We start from the raw sequence: 16,304 nt of genomic DNA, 5'->3' as shown, positions 1-16,304 counted from the left end.
ATAAGACTGTACCTGCAGCCGGGAAACAATGTCAGAAATAAGTTCAAAGAAGCTTCAATTTTCAAAAATGATCTCAACAAAGAGCTAAAGGAGCTGAACGTTTCAAACATTTGGTAGTTTTGAGTTAAACATAAGATCAATGCCCTCTTGGTTAATTGTCAAAAATGTAAAATCAATGCCTGGAAAAACAAGAGAACAAACAAATGAAAGAAGGGATCACCTGATGTCTGTGTCTGCTGCCACTGGATGATGTCATATAGCTAACACGGATGGACTGTTCAAACAATGTGGGATTTATCTGGTCATCCAGGAGAGGTCCCGTAGAGTCACTCGGCTTCTTAACCAGGTCCAGGTCATAGTTGTTGAAGTGTTCTTCTAGAAAAGGCACTACATATCAGATAGGAAAATCTCTTGTTTCCAATGACTCGGAAAATCGAATACTTCATTGGAAGCGTGAGGGGGTTGCCAGGAATTCGATGCAACAATATGCACGTTCTCTGCTTGAAAAGACCGAACATAACCGACGCAGAATGTAGAAGAAATTAAGCTTTGGTATCGTTGTTTTCAGACATCAAAAATAATTGGTATGTTCAATTTTGACAGCATAGGTATCTTTTAAACGTAAGAAGCTTCGACCTTCGATGTGTACTGTTTGAAAAATCGTCTGGTTAAAGTTTTGAAAAATATTCGCAGCACATGGTGATAATTGAACTAAAGGACCATACCGGCGAAATAAAAGAGCATTCATTGTCCCATTTTTTCACACTTCAGAATTTTTGTCTAAATATAATCCTTTTTTGGTACAGACGATTTCTGACGCCTAAAAAAAGAACTTACGGAGTTGTTTGCAAAATTAGAAAAATGAGTGTTTGGGTGTATGATTAGGGAAGGAGTTTGCCTATTTCCTTGTCGAATAGTGTCATCTGATCGTATATGTCTGTTGGGGTGACTTGTGCCTCGCTCTGTGACTTGACTATCTTGCTTGTTTGAGTGAACTTGTGTTTCTTACTACCCACTATTGTCTGCACAGTGCAACATGACATCTCCTCTGCCTCTGTACAATCAAAATGGATGAACAAAAAGAGCCAAGCATGAATATGAACAAGGCGGCTCGTTAATGTGCGTTCGCACATGATGTTCCGACCCGAGCTCATCTACATTTTTGACTAAAATGTCAACCAAATCAAGAGATAACAAAAATAGATGTTTGAGTTTAAAACAATCGTTACACATTCTATCTACTAATTGAATTACTAATGCCATGCTTCATTACAGCACCAACGTGACCTGACATTGAAGAGACTAGAAAAAAAATAGCACCAACAAAATTTTGGCGGCAAAAAATGAATATCTAAATTTAAAAGCACCTGGTAACAACGTCAAAATGCAGTCAGATAAAACCTTAACTACACAAGTTTACCTTTTACTAACTATACAGCAGATGAAAAGTTTTCTTAACGAGACTAGGTAACAAGCCGACAAAAAGAACGAACAGTGAGGCGAAACTTAAAAATTAATCAACATTTTTTGCACCAAGAAAATTCAAAAATCTTAAAAAACATTGGTTTTTAATAAAAAAATCCTTGATAAATTACTAAAAAGTCATTACAAAACCAAAAGCACCCGTCTGTGGTCAGACTATGCCATAGAGACAAACTAAAGAGAAACTCAAAAAATTACAAACGATTTGCGAAAACACAAACCTTTGCTACCATTAAAATCAATAGCTATCATCTGAATATGTATTTTTAATTCAGTTGTTATTTCTGCTATTTCAGTTGAAGGATTTATACTGAAAGATTAAATAAGTTTACTTGGGCCACATTTAAAAACCATTGGGATCTGTTATTACGCGATTGTTCTGAAGGAAGAGAAAAAGAAACGCAAAAAATGGCCATTCAATAAACGTTCAGAAAAACGAAACAACAGTGGCACATAATATCAATATATATGTTATTTCTTGAAATACACGAAATTCGATGGGACATCTGATTGATGAATAGAAGTTAAATTTGACGAAAGGAACCTATTCGCTATATACTGAATGTTTCGAGCAACATCATTCATTCAGTCCTCAATTACAAGCCTATGAGATCTGTGAGCAATTTACGGCTACCTAAAGAACAAAAACAGCGAATTCAGGAAAAAAAATTGAGTGACAAAAGGGTCGAAGGCATTAAAAAAATGAACTTTTCACTAAACACTCTTCAATTTTAAATTAATTTTTCAGGAGCAATGGGAAAACCTTTTTTATCAATATAATTTCAAAAAATCAACAAATATAAACAAATACATTAGACGCACGAAAATTGCGGGAAAACACGTATTATCAACGCCATTAAATTCATTAGCCTTCAAAGGAAGCCAGTATATACAATAAATGATGCCTCGAGGGGACAATAAGTTTTTTTGCCAATCGTATTTCATCAATAAGACCTTACAACAAGTTAATGACTATGAAAACAACAACAGAGAGAGGCAAAAACCACAAATTCAGTAGAAAAGTGCCTGAAGAAAATGTCGAAGCAACTCAAATCATAAGCTCTTCCCTGAAAACTTTATTTATGATCCGTTGAACTTCTTCCCTAAACCAATAGGGACTCTCAGCAGTAAGATGATGTGATAAGATTTCAAAAGGATCGAAAAACAAAATAAAGTACCCAAAAAAAATATGAATTCTCGTGGCATTGATGTTTTAAAACTAATAGGTAGAAGATAAAACCGCTAACCAGATTAATTTTGGCTATAGTAGAACGGAAATGGATTCTGTTAGAACCAACAATGACCAAGAGTATTCACGAAAAAAAATTAGGAATGGTTGAATTTCAAAAAAGTTTCGAAAAATTATTTTTAAACCCTTAACAGCCAGTAAACTCAATCTTTCATCGGAGCTCAATGACGATGCTCAGATATAACCCATAGGGAGGAAAATGATGTCTGTCATGCATAGATAGTTAAAAAGACATCACAATAAGTCTTATGACAGAAAACAATAACAAAAACAGCAAAAACTAAAATTCAGTAGAAAAATGCGAGAAGAAAGTGTCGAAGACAATTAAACCATTAGCTATTCTCTGAAAACTTTCTCTGTGATCCACTGAACGTCCTCTCTAAGCCAATTGGATTACAATAATCTTTGGATAATGTGATAAAGAGTTCAAAAGTGACCAATAATTCAAAAAATCCAAAAAAAAAATTTAAAAAAATTGAAATCTTTGTCATTGAAGTCATATAACCAATAGCTAGAAGATAAAACAGCTAAACAGAATATTTTTAGTCGCAGTAAAAAGCAAGTGGGTCCAGTCAATACTGAAACTCACTAACAGTTCAAGAAAAATTTAGGAATTGTTATTGTTCAAATAAAATTTTCGAAAAATGATTTTTATTTTAACAGACATTAAATTCAATAGCTTTCAACGGAAGTCAATAAAAACGCTCAAAGATGCCCCGGTGGCAGTACATTTATGTTTGTCATGCATAGGTATTCATTATGAGATCACAGTAAGTATAATGACTATTAAAACAACAAAAAAAACAGGAGAAAACCAAAAAATCAGTAGAAAAGTGCAAGAAGAACGTGTCGAAGCCATTTAAACCATAAATTTTTGTTTAAAATTTTTATTGGTCAACCACAGAACATCGTTTTTAAGCTAATGGGAACTGTCAATATTTGGATAATGTGATAAGATTTCAAAAGTAACCAATAATACGTAAAAATCCAAAAAAAATTTTAAAAAATTGAAATTTTTTGTCATTGAAGTCATATAACCAATAGATAGAAGATAAAACCGCTAACCAGTTTAATTTTAGTTGCAGTAGGAAGGAAGAGGGTGCTCTCACCCCTGGACTGACTTACAATTCACTATAATAAGATTATGATTCTTTAATATTCAAAAAAAAATTCGAAAAATTATTTTTTAAGTCTTAACAGCCATTAGCCGCCCCCTCAATGAAATAGACATGTTCACTTAATGCTCATTATGGAACATATTGCACTGTTAGTCAATGAATCCCTACCATAGGACTCCAAAAAAATAGTAAAACTTCAAAAAGAAATTCAAAATTTCATTCAAAATTACGAAAACTCAGAATCGAAGCCAAAAAAAACATGAGCAATTCCTTGAAAACGACGTTTTTTGTTCATTGCGCTTCATTCGACTATAAAGGAGTTTTGTCATTAATAGAACGTCGATATAAAATGTGACTTGTCTCTAGGTGACTTAAAAAAGCAAAAAAGAGAAAAGTTTTATTAAAAAAAGGGCTCTCAATTAGAGTTCGATTTTTTTTTGATAGTGAACTTCCCTATGAGACCAGAACTAGTCTTTCTATCGCCTTGCATTCAACTTTTACGAACTCAAAATTTATTCTTTTTATAGAAATTTGAATTAATGTTTTCGTAAAAAAGATCTTAGTTTGAAGAAAATTGTACTAAAAGTGAACAATCATGCTAAAGATCCCATTGTTCACACAAAACTTCAATCCTCGATAACTCCTCGAAAAAAACGAAATTCAAAAAAATCTTTTTACTTTTGAATTCTACGCTGGACCAGCTTTTTAATGATACCACTCACATTTCTCTACGACGAATATATCGATCGGCCAAAATTCACTGAACAAAAAAAAAAAACCCATTTGAGTATATAGTTCCTTCCCCCACAAGTGGGGTCGGAACAATTAAGAAACTCAATATCGAATAATAAGTAAGTTGAAGAGCGCACGAATTCACACACAAAATAACAGTTAGCTTTATCGCAATTTTCATCGGCCAAAATATATCGAGTGCGTCAGAAAAATCAGGAGAGCTGTTAATGATTTTACATCTGGCTATCTGTCAAGATTTTCGTTGAGCCCTTTTTAAATTAGAGTATCAATGGTTTAATAGTATCAATGGTTGATTCACAATTACGCTTTAGCAATTATTAATGATTATTTCTCTCTTTTCCCCTTTAATTGAGCCAGCTATTGTTATTTTAAAAATTGCTGCTAACGGATACAACGGTTATGCAAATCGCGCAATCGTCATATTGGTATGAGCTGGAATACTCATATTGAATTAATCTACCGACTGCGATGATTGAACCTTCCGAAATTTAAATCGCATTTCAACTGCAGAATATCCCATCTTTATACTATCGAACGTGAGGTATCGAACAGATCGCCAAACGACACGTAGGAAAAAACATTAAAAATGCTTCCTGACATTCTGTACGTGTGCAGCTCTTTGTCAGCAAGACGCAGCCTGGTGCACACATCCCATTTGCAATGATTGATGATTTCAAGGAGGAAAAATTCTTCTAATATGCTTTGAGGATAGGTGCCGCTAGTTGTATATGTTAGCAGGTCGAGACTGATTTTTCTCCGTTTTTTATTTAAAAATTTAGTGAAAACAAATTTGCTGATACGCCACAAGAAAAATTAAATCCGGTCGTCCGCAGCAACTTAAAGAATAATCTCCATAGATAACGAGAACGGAAAGGTAGACTTGACTGTTTATCTATTTAAAATACGTGAATTTACAAATAGTTTGAAATACAGTAAAATTACTCTCGACTTCAAAATTGTTCATCAATTTTGTAGCAAAGGAGCTGGGCTTGTTATTTGCAAAATAAATCTAGCACTATTGCGCAACATTTCGAAAGCTGCATGGGTTCATCATGTTGTTAAATGCGATTAGGCGGAAGCGTCATTTTCTGAATAAAATTAGAACTCTGACCGAGGTGTCAACGCTAAAAATACGCAAAATTAAATAAGATTGGCGGTGAGTGCGTTGTATTTTTTGTACGACTATGCTCAAGCGTAGATCGTACATAAATTCAACGCATTCACTGCCAAGGTGCGAATTTTGGCATTTTTAAGCGTAGATCTTACAGATCATTAAGTGTAGATCTTACAGCTTAGATTTTTTATCATTTTGAGTGTAATTTAGCGTTGATTTCACATAACTTTTGAAGAATTTGGTTCTTAACAGAATTTATGTACGGTGAAACAGTGGTAGAAGAGGCTCCAATCAAGCCGGAGGTCTGTGGTTTGATTATTCAGGATTCTGAAGGTATTCAGTTTCAAAAAACGTTTAAAATTATCGTACTTGATATTTTTGTTACCTTTTCCATTTCTGCGACGAAAAGCCTGCTCAATTTTCAAAAGTTTTTTTTACAAAGACTGACTTTGCAAAAAATTTTACACAAACGTATTAGATTTCTTTAGTCCTGACTACTGTTTTCTGTGTGGACCGCAAGTTGTCTTTATTAAAGACATATTTTAACATTTTGTTTTAAAAAAATAGCATCAAGGCTTCGTAAAACAAAAAAAATCAAAGTGGACAACCCTGCCGACTTCCAAATTTATTTTTAATGGCTTCAGTCGCAATGTTTGCAAAAAGTGGTTTGCATTGGCATTCAAATTTATTTTGGTCGTTGTTAAAAATGATATTCTTTGACAAGAGATTTTAGAGATTGTTGTCGCTGTTTTTTTTTAAATTTTTTAAAACTTTTTTCCGTAAGCGTCATTTCGCCAACAGGTTTTGGATTGTTGGTTTAATTTTTTTCCATTTCTTAAACTGTGATTAGCATTTCCCTATAGAGCAGCGAAAACAAAAAAATTTGAGTCGACTACGAAAGGTTTCAAAATTGTAATTTCGTATTCATCGGACTCCTCCCCTTGCCCCTGTAAGGGTCCCTGCTTATGAAATTGGGGATTTTATGGGGAAATTTTTTGTTTTTGGTACAATTCCTTTTGAAATTGATGCAACGCATGGTATACCAGAGGTACTATCAATATTCAAAACATAACCGAATAACGTCGGGCGAATTCCCTCAAACGACCGGCGAGCGGTTGGCTTTGTCAGTACCTTGTCACGGTTTGGTGAGGTTAGCTTTAGCCTAATTGAAGGGGCGTAAGGTGAACGCTTTGCGGGGGAGGGGTGCAGCGGGGGGGCAACGATTGGAGGTTTTTTGACTGCACGGGCCCGTACGGCCTGACCGACGTGCAGGAGTGAGGATTGGGGTGAAGCGAGAGGGGTCTGATGGGGGGGGGGATGGGGTGGGGGGGGGGGAGGGGGGTATGGTTTTTTGTGGGTGGGGGGGGGTCAACTTCTAAGAACCTCCCTTTTCACACCATAAACATAAATCTTCAGAACAGTTACAAGAATTCTTGGAATACTTGAATACTTGAATACTTGTTTACTTCAGAATACTTGGAGACTAGTGAGCTGGAAAACTCTAAGAGTACTTAATGCCCGTTGGGCGCTACCTGTTTATCCCGTTTTTGAGGACAAAAAGTCAAATGGGTCAGACGAAATATCGTCAAGCAAAAAATCGCATGAAAAAATACCGACAGGACTAATATAATTACTACAAACTTCATTTAAGAGCAATTAAACAGCCAGAGAAGATATGGGACACTAACCACATGTACTGGAGACCTCCAGAGTACATTTTAACAGCACTTGCTACAGCCCAAGAAATGGTACTTTAAAAGGAGACAATTAAAATTGACAAAATCCTGCAGCAAGAATTAAAAATGATGTCAGAAATTTTGCTAGAGGACTTTTTGACAGCTCTTGCTACAGACCCTGCTACGGCAAAAATTGTAGAGAATTTGAATGAGGAAAATTTAACATAAAAAATGCTGCAGCAATAGTGAAAAATGTAGTCAGAAATGCGAAATGAGTTTTCGAAACCCAAAAAAGTTTCTTCAGCAATTAATTTCTACAGTGACTACATGGGTTTAATTCTATTTTGCGCGGTGACAAAACATATTGAACAACGTCTATTGACCGAAAGATCTTGGACAGTAAAAGCTGGGCTAAGAAAAACTTTCTTTTTCGTCTTTAGGACGCATTGGAGATAAAATCTCCTTTTCTAATTTGGGCAAAAATTCTACTGCAAGCGCTCTGGAAACATGTAAGAGAATGGGACAAAATTCTCAGGGGACAACGGCAAAATATTTAAAATGGTGATTCAAGAATTGGGACAGATAGGTAAGGGCCAAATTCAACTAAAGCAGAGCACATGCGCATATGGTAGGGTATCAGTTTCTGGATGAGCGCCTGATCAATTGAGGGTTGATTTTATGCACTGATTAATTGATCGATTTCCTCTGGAACTGAGCATACTAATTTTGATGTTTTTCGCTTCATAGCTTGATTAATTTGGCCTTGAACACATGCTTGTTCAAAAATAATTTGATGTCAAAGATGTTGTTATCATTTGAACTAAAACCAATCTGATTTCGAAATTGCGTGTTCCATAACTTTACTACCATATAGTTAAGAACTACTAAGCAGCCTTATCGGAAATTGCAAGCGCGCTATAGTGGTTCAACTGTTAAGGCACCGTTTTTCTTTACTTAACTAGAGTACGTTTTGATAATTCTTTGTGTTTGAAATTTCGACTCGCCCATACATTAAGACTGTCAGGTACAAAATATTGGGGATTACAAAATATTGTGACTTCGTTTTAAAATTATGCAAGATTTTTCATGAGATTTTAAATCTTGCAAGAACATTCCAAGAAAAAGTAGTATACATTTGCTTGAAACATTGTTTACAAGACTCACGCAAAATTTCGATTTCTGTGGTTACTAATTCACTGAGTGAGGGTACTCTCCTAAGGTTTCATTATCGAATTCAACGCCGTTCAACTTCTTTTCGGCTATTGTCTTTTGTAGGCTGCAAGCAAACTACCACTAAACCGTACTATCATGATGAACCGCACTATGCATTCTGGCAAGTTTATGTATATCAGGGTTACATGACAATTTACCCAATTCCATTTTACCCAACGTCATTTTACCCAATGCCATTTTGCCCAACCTTCTATTTTACCCAATGCGAATTTACCCAATCCCAAAGTAACCAATTTTGAGAAAAACCATTATATCTGATCTGTTGTATTTAAGGCTCTTCTCAAGTTCAAAGCAAAGTGCGTAAGGCTAATTACACCGCTTAAATAAAACGGCTCTGCGATAGTTCCAAGCAAATGACACCAAGCATGCATTAACAAAAGCAGAACAAGTGATTACATTGCACCAAATAGTTCAATACCATAAAGGGCGGCTTTTAGTTCAAATTGTCTTTTAGGTCAAAGACATTTTTTGTCGAGGCGGCTTTTTGGTCATTTGGGTTTTAAAATGGGTGCAAAACAGTAATTAAAAGAAAACTAAGGCTAATTCACAAGCACAAATATATTAGAGGTTTTTTCACGTAGTCTGAACAGCATACGCCGTAGTTAAATTCACGTCAGAGAAAAAAATAAATGCAAATTGCAGAAAACTAAAATAAAAAGACAAACTGGGCAAAAAACTTAGGAGAATAGGCAAAACTAGACAAAATTAAGGATGTAAATTAAGCTAGGCAATAGAAAAAAAAATGAAACAACTACTAGTACCCCTCCTTTTTACTGTCAGAAAATGAGCCCTATGGTTCTTCTAGTCTTAGAGATAAGTTTTTTTTAAAAAAATTTTATTACCAAGTACAAATGAAAAGAGCAAAAAAGGCAATGAAGGCGGCGAATATGTATAATAGGCCAAAGATCGCAGATAAGAAGTTATATGATCAGTTTTGAAATTGTGTACAATTTTATCATTTTCATTTATCACCCGATACGTCTTGCTCCTTCTATTCTCATTTCCAGTTGTCGCTTTAATTATTTTAAACTTGTGGTTTGTAGTGTCGAGCAGAATTTTCCCCAGAAAGGTTCTGAGGCAGGACTGAATGCATTGAAATAGCAGTTGTCAGCCCTCTGCAGCATTTGTCCTCCTCGCTAAGCCCTCAGCTGCGTCTCTGCTATGATTCCAAAGCAGCAAGGAGTATTGCGCTTCTTTCGTGCTTCGTCAATTTGTCTCACTTTTAAAACAAGTCAGTGAGATTTTTTCTGGTTCCAAAAGTTAACATTCGCTTGTTATCCAATTTATCAATATCATACAGACAGAATTCTTCAAATTGTGCCGGGATATCGGATTGTCGTTTTATTATTGGCGGCTATTTTTATTTTCTTTTACTTTTTGCCTATTGAGGCCCCAGTAGATTGATGATCGTGTCGGCAGGGATGAATATGTTGCAATAGCTGACGCAATTGGCTGAAGGTTACTGGCAATGATCATATTGGGAATGATGCCTCAAAATGACTTAATTAATACATTATATTAAATGTGGTTTTTGCGTCCTGTTTAAATTAAGTACGATTGAATACCTTTTTTTTCTTGCTAATTGTTGGCTGATGCTTACAAGAGAGCATGATTATGCTTAAATTAAGTGCAGTTGGTTACCTAATACAGTGTTGATTTTTGACGAGTTCCTAATTGTTCAGATTATACTAATTATTGGATACTTTGAGTAATTTGGCGTTGAGTAAAATGGCGTTGGGTAAAATGGTAATGGGCAAAGTGTCAGGTTGGGTAAAATGGCAATGGATAAAATGGAATTAGGTGAAATTGTATTGGGTAATATGTCCTGACACCGTATATCAGATACTTATTATCAAAATAGCTTTTAAATATCGCTTAATTGCCGTAATCCTCGATGTCGCTCGTATTTTCCTTTAATATCACATACAAACAACATCTTCATAAGCTTAAGCGAAATGCTCTCGAAATGTATGAAGATTATAAAACGGCATTCTCTCACAAAATCTACAAAAATTACTCGTTATTTAAAGATGCCAATGATTACATAGCAACAGATACATGCAGGAATTCCTTAGAATCTATAGAAGACAACGCATGATGACGCAGTTAGGAAGTTTTTTCGACAGCATTAAAGGCTATTATGTTAGCGTAAACGTCTTTAATATGGCCGCTAGAAAACGTCACAAAATGAACACCACTCAAGTTAATTGTTTGATCTGCGCAAACATGATTAATGGGCAATACTAAAGTTTCAGATCTAAGCTCTACCGGGGCCTAGTAAATATTAGTTTAAAACTTCAACCTCCGTTCTTGTCCATTTGAGGTAAAAAACTTAAAGATGCGGAAGAAATAGTATTATTTTTTGTAACAGAGCTAAGCACTTCGGAATGGTATTCAAAAGATTACACAATTCATTCTTTGTTTTTTTAAAAAAATTTCTTTGACCCGAGACGGATCTGATCAGATCAAATTGATTCGCTGATCGAGCAAAATTTTGTTCTGACTATGTTAGTTTGGCGATCATCGCTGTTCGCGCCTGATGATGGCATGCTCAGAGCTCTGACCAGCTGGCCATTCGTGGGCGGGGTTGTTCGATGCGCGACACCTTATAACATAGTAAAGACAAAACCTGCTGTCCCTCCGCAGCCCAAGCGTGGTCTTGGGTCGCTCGTCACCTGACTCTACGCCACATGACTGTTTCGAAAGCATTTGAGGCTGATAAAATATTGATAAAAATCTATAATCAAAAGCTACAATATCAGACCTTTGTACTTGTTCCGTTCCCTCCAGTATTCTTCGTTTCTGTTCCTCAGTTTAATCATTTGAATGGCCGTACTGTTCTCTATCGCCATCAGAGTAGTCGCTGTAGTCCTCAGACTCCCACCCATACCCATACCAACACCTGCACCTGTGCCCATAACCGCATGAGACAAAGGCAAACTTGCTCTAAAAAAATGACATGTTTCCATCCCCCAGGCGAGATGTCAAGACTTCAGCTACCAACAAGAGCCATGTATTTATATCTAGAAGTATTAAAAATCAGCTTTTCTGCAGCAGTCCTTGTTCAAGTAACTCTTCCGTTATCAAAACATTGTCAAATATTAACCAAATTTTCTGAAACCAGATCATCTGTTTTCTGATAGTTGAGTAATTTTAGCTTTAGCTTATTTATAACTGTTTGAGTGCTTTTTCTTGGTTTTCAAGCTTTGCTTACCTTAAAAACAAACAGCCCGACCTGCGGTTCTGCGCTCGGCACGGAATAATCCGACATCCATCTCCGACATCAACGTGAGAAATTTATTTTGAAATTATGGAATTATTTCAACTTATTTTCCCAAAGAATTGATTCTGACTGCATTGAAAACTACAAGAATAACTAGCCAATTCATTATTTGAACTCCAGAACACACTTAAAAAGCCATCAAAATCAAAAACAGTTTCAATCGAGCTAATAAATAAAAATTTTTGACTTAAGAAGTGCTGATTTCAGAATGAGAGTCGGCAAAACGTCATTTTCACAAAACCCGATCCCATTGCAACGAGAAAAATCAACTAAACTAATCCAAGCGACAGAAACCATCACAAAATAGAAGTCTTTTAAGAAAAAAATATGCAATTTTTTATGAAGATTATTGAGCCTGTAAGTCCATCAGCAAAGCACCTCCTTCACTCTCCTCAATCAACAACCATTTGAATGAAAAAGGTACAAGCTTAAGCGCGACAAACTTAGATAAAATTTTAAAACCAAAACTAGTTTTCTGTTTTATTTGACGCAAATTTGGATACAGATACAAGGTTTTTAAAATGCCTCGCCTTGTTTGCTAAGGCACCGTCTACCTTTTCAGATTATATTGGCAATGGAAAAAACTAGTGCTCGTTAACGTTAGTCAAACAATTTTGCGAAAAAGTCAATTTTTTTGAATGCGTATTTACAGTTCGTATGTTTTTTCCAGCACCATAAAGTTTTTATAATGCAGTCCACTAAAAATTGAATTGAAAGTGCCAATAATAACCTCGTATTTAATTTTGTTTGAGAATTTCCCTTCATGTAAAATTTTTGTTTTAGGCACTGTTTTGACTTATTGAAAAACGGTTGCTTGATTAATATTATTTTTTTCAATGTTTGCGTTGACAAAAACGTTGAAAGGGTCTATGAAAATATATTGTAGCAACCTCTAGGTTTTTTCAAAAGGGTAATGTTTGTCCCCCGACTAAGCAAAGGTTTTCACCGTGTCAAAAAATGGGTAACTAGCGAACTCTTTGCCAGCCAATCAAAAGAAAAATAACCTATCATGAAGACATTAATAGAAATCAATTTTTTGCTACAGTCCTCGTTCAAACATGCTTCCATAATCAACACATGGTCAAAGTTTAATCAACTTTTCAGTCCGTTTTAAAACCATGGAATAAAAACCATTGATGATAGTTGTGTAATTTCAAGCTAGGGCCTCAACTTCAGCCTCTATTTACTGGCTGAGTGCTTTGTTAAGGTTTTAATTTAGCTTCCCTTACATTGAAAAAAAACTAGTTGGGTTCTGAGCTAGGCAGAAAATATTCTGACATCCATCTACGTCTTGTCAAAAGTATTTTATGTCTGAAATTTTTTTTGGAGTTTTCATGTAGCTACTAAAATGATTTTGAGCAATTTTTATTCTGCTCTTCTTTAGAATTAAGATAAATTTACTGATTATAAAACATGAACGTAATAAAACTAAACACAAAACTATAAAAACAATTTTTTCCTAATTTTTTTCCGGCTAGGCAATAATAATTGCTGTTTAAAAACATCTAGCCAGTTCAAATTTTGTAAAAAAGAAGCCTGCGAAGTCAAGAAGAGCTACACTCGAACAAATAAAAGATGACTTCAGAGCGGAACTCAGCCTCATTTTCAAGAACCCCCAATTTCATCGCAATCAGAAAACTAATGAAACCAATCAAATCAAAGAAAGTCATGGTAATTAATACTATAGAAGTTGTTTGAGAAAAGGATCCATAAACATGCAACTTGCAATCGGTCGAAGAAAACGTACACAAGATTGTGCGCGACATTTTTAGATAAGATTTCAAAAAGAAAATTATTATTCCTTTATTTTGGACATAAATTTGAATACCGATCATAGCTGTTTAAAAGTGTCCCATGTTCTTTGGAAGTGCACCACCGTCTACATCCTAATGTTTTAAGGGTAATGGAAAAATTAAGACTCCTAGACGTCAGCCAATCATCTCTGATCTTGATATTTCAAGGCGTTTAAAATTGATCTTTCCAATATTAATCTTACTAAAATTAATCATTCTATAATTACGTCTTTGATAATATTATCTGATGTGAACTAATTTAACACCCATAGAAGATCAAAAATTACCGTAGTGTTGATTTCTAATACAAATTTTACCGTGCAGATGAGTTGTATATGTTTAATGAGTTAGAGTCGTCTTCGTCTCCCCCTCCCCCTGCTCCCCTCCCTCCCCCTGTTGTCCCATGCCCCGCCTGCTCATCTGATGGGCCCATGTTACGAGCAGCGTACGCTCCCACAACTACATGACAAACATTAAGAGCGAAAAAAATAATTAAAAGGTTAGTGGATTCATATTTATAAAAGTTAGCTTAATTATGCATTTATGCAATCTAATTTCATGAACATTAGTTTTGCAAATAAGGATTCCTTGCAATGAATTTTAGAGTAGTTTTTATAACTAAAATATGACCCGGAGGTTGGTGGCAGATTAAATCAGCGCTGAATCAGTATAGAGACATTCTGTTTGTTAGGATGGCCATTACTCTGTTCATGTCCCAATTTACATGGGACAATCTTGATTTTCAAGTCAAAACCACTAAGCTAAATGGGCCTTGTGGTAACTGCCTACAAACTAGCTGCAACAGTACGACATTAGTCTGTTCAGGCTTAATTTTGGGGTATGAGTAATTTTTAGACTGTACAGGATAAGTTTAGCCTGGGCTAACTCATTGATCGCAATATAATCATAATGAAGAAGAACTGCACATAAAGAAACTTAAATTAATCCGGAGATTCAATGTATCAGAACCGAATAAAGTTTTTACACTTGAAATGTGCTGATTCAGCGCTGAAATGCTCTGAGACTCAAGTCCGGGCAATGAATTTTAACTGCGATTTCAAAATATTTTGTACAATTTTAGCATATGCTTCCCGTACGCCCCCATAAAACATACCCCATAGTCATTCACCAATTTACATTTTTGGAAAAATGAGGAAAACTATTGCAATATATATATATATATATATATATATATATATATATATATATATATATATATACTTGTAAGTTGTTAAACTTTAATATATTATTTATAAATCTTACCTACAAATGTATATTTTGTAACATTTACCAACCAATCTTTCACCTACAATTTTTTCTGTTTTCTTATCAGCAATTAATACTTTTTAAAGACTAGATCAGTAATTTTTTTTATACCATTATGTATAAACAGTCGCATAAATCGTTGCATCTAAACAGTCGCATCAAATTGTTCCCAGTGAAACGAAACTTGATATGCATTTCAGTGTCATGCAGGAAAGCAATAACTCTATCAAAATTTGAAACATCTTGGTAGTCAAATTTTTCTTGTCACATCTCGGTAAGATATTGACAAAATTAAGTTCTCTGAACACAGGATGTTCCTTTTAAAATAATTCTGCGAGAAGCATTGGTGCATGAATTACTGATTTGATATTACACAATTTTAGCGATTCTTGCCTTTAGATATGGCACTCGGTGCGATGTTAAGGAGAAATATTGTATCACTTTCTTCAATCCGAACTTCTACATTTTCGTTCAAAGCCGATGCTTCCACTCTCTCCTCCTGACAGCCGAAAAATCGGGACCTCTTCCCAGCTAAAACAAAAAAACTTTTTGGAATTTGTTGAATCAGGACTCATTTATTGTATATGGAGTAGTTGCACTGATACTTCCAAATTTTGCGGAATATTTTCAGAAAATTAATTTTACGTAAATGCAAAAAGTCAAGCATTGATTCACACGACAAAAAATAATGTGGAAAAAATACGAAATTGATTGACATCGCACTACATGATAGAAAATATAAGCAATTCCAAGAATGGGGCAATTTCACGGATGAACTTTATATCATAAAAAAACGAAATTTGACAACAATTCCGAGAAATTCAAGAAAAAGAAGGATGTTAAGTTTTGTGTCATGATTTTTCAGATCAAAAAGATGGACCGAGCCAAAAACAGCAAAAGATAGAAACAGACAGACAAAGAGAGAAAGAAAGAGAGAGAGAGAGAGAGAGAGAGAGAGAGAGAGAGAGAGAGAGAGAGAGAGAGAGAGAGAGAGAATGACAGAGAGAGCAAGCTCGAGAGATTTTCCCTCAACTCTTTTTTTGTTTTTTTCTCAATTTGTGAGCTTTATCTTATCTTAGAGATCAATGACTTTTGAGTTGCTTAAGAGAAGAAGCAACATGACAAATGAACTAGCAAAAGATTTTCTTATTTATTAAGAAGTAAGTAAAGTAAAATAAAATGTGCCTACTAAAATGGGGATTTTACTTGAATTTTGTTTTACGTGGCCAATGTTCGAATAATCGAATATAAATACTCAACTTTGTCTCGCTGTTTTCGCTACCAATGTTTTAAGTTTACAGTTCTAAGCGTGTGTGGAAACGATGACACTGACTAAT

General features: G+C 35.0%; 1 protein-coding gene across 1 annotated transcript in view; it reads right to left on the bottom strand.

Moving 5' to 3' along the window:
• LOC142349115 (uncharacterized) overlaps nt 1–16,304 on the bottom strand; it is a 630,633-nt gene that overhangs the window by 77,248 nt on the left and 537,081 nt on the right. The window contains exons 7-11 of the mRNA XM_075400527.1: nt 15,361–15,498; nt 14,019–14,160; nt 11,390–11,571; nt 899–1,054; nt 221–375 (exon numbers count right to left, since the gene is read on the bottom strand). Coding sequence (XP_075256642.1) covers nt 221–375; nt 899–1,054; nt 11,390–11,571; nt 14,019–14,160; nt 15,361–15,498 — 773 coding nt within the window. The remainder of the gene's footprint in view (nt 1–220; nt 376–898; nt 1,055–11,389; nt 11,572–14,018; nt 14,161–15,360; nt 15,499–16,304) is intronic.

The sequence above is a fragment of the Convolutriloba macropyga genome, chromosome 11 (assembly GCF_964194025.1).
Source record: "Convolutriloba macropyga chromosome 11, txConMacr16.3, whole genome shotgun sequence".
In the NCBI taxonomy this organism is placed as follows: domain Eukaryota; kingdom Metazoa; phylum Xenacoelomorpha; order Acoela; family Convolutidae; genus Convolutriloba; species Convolutriloba macropyga.
The sequence above is the reverse complement of the archived record's forward strand: the minus strand, read 5'-3'. Positions and strand labels throughout refer to the sequence as shown.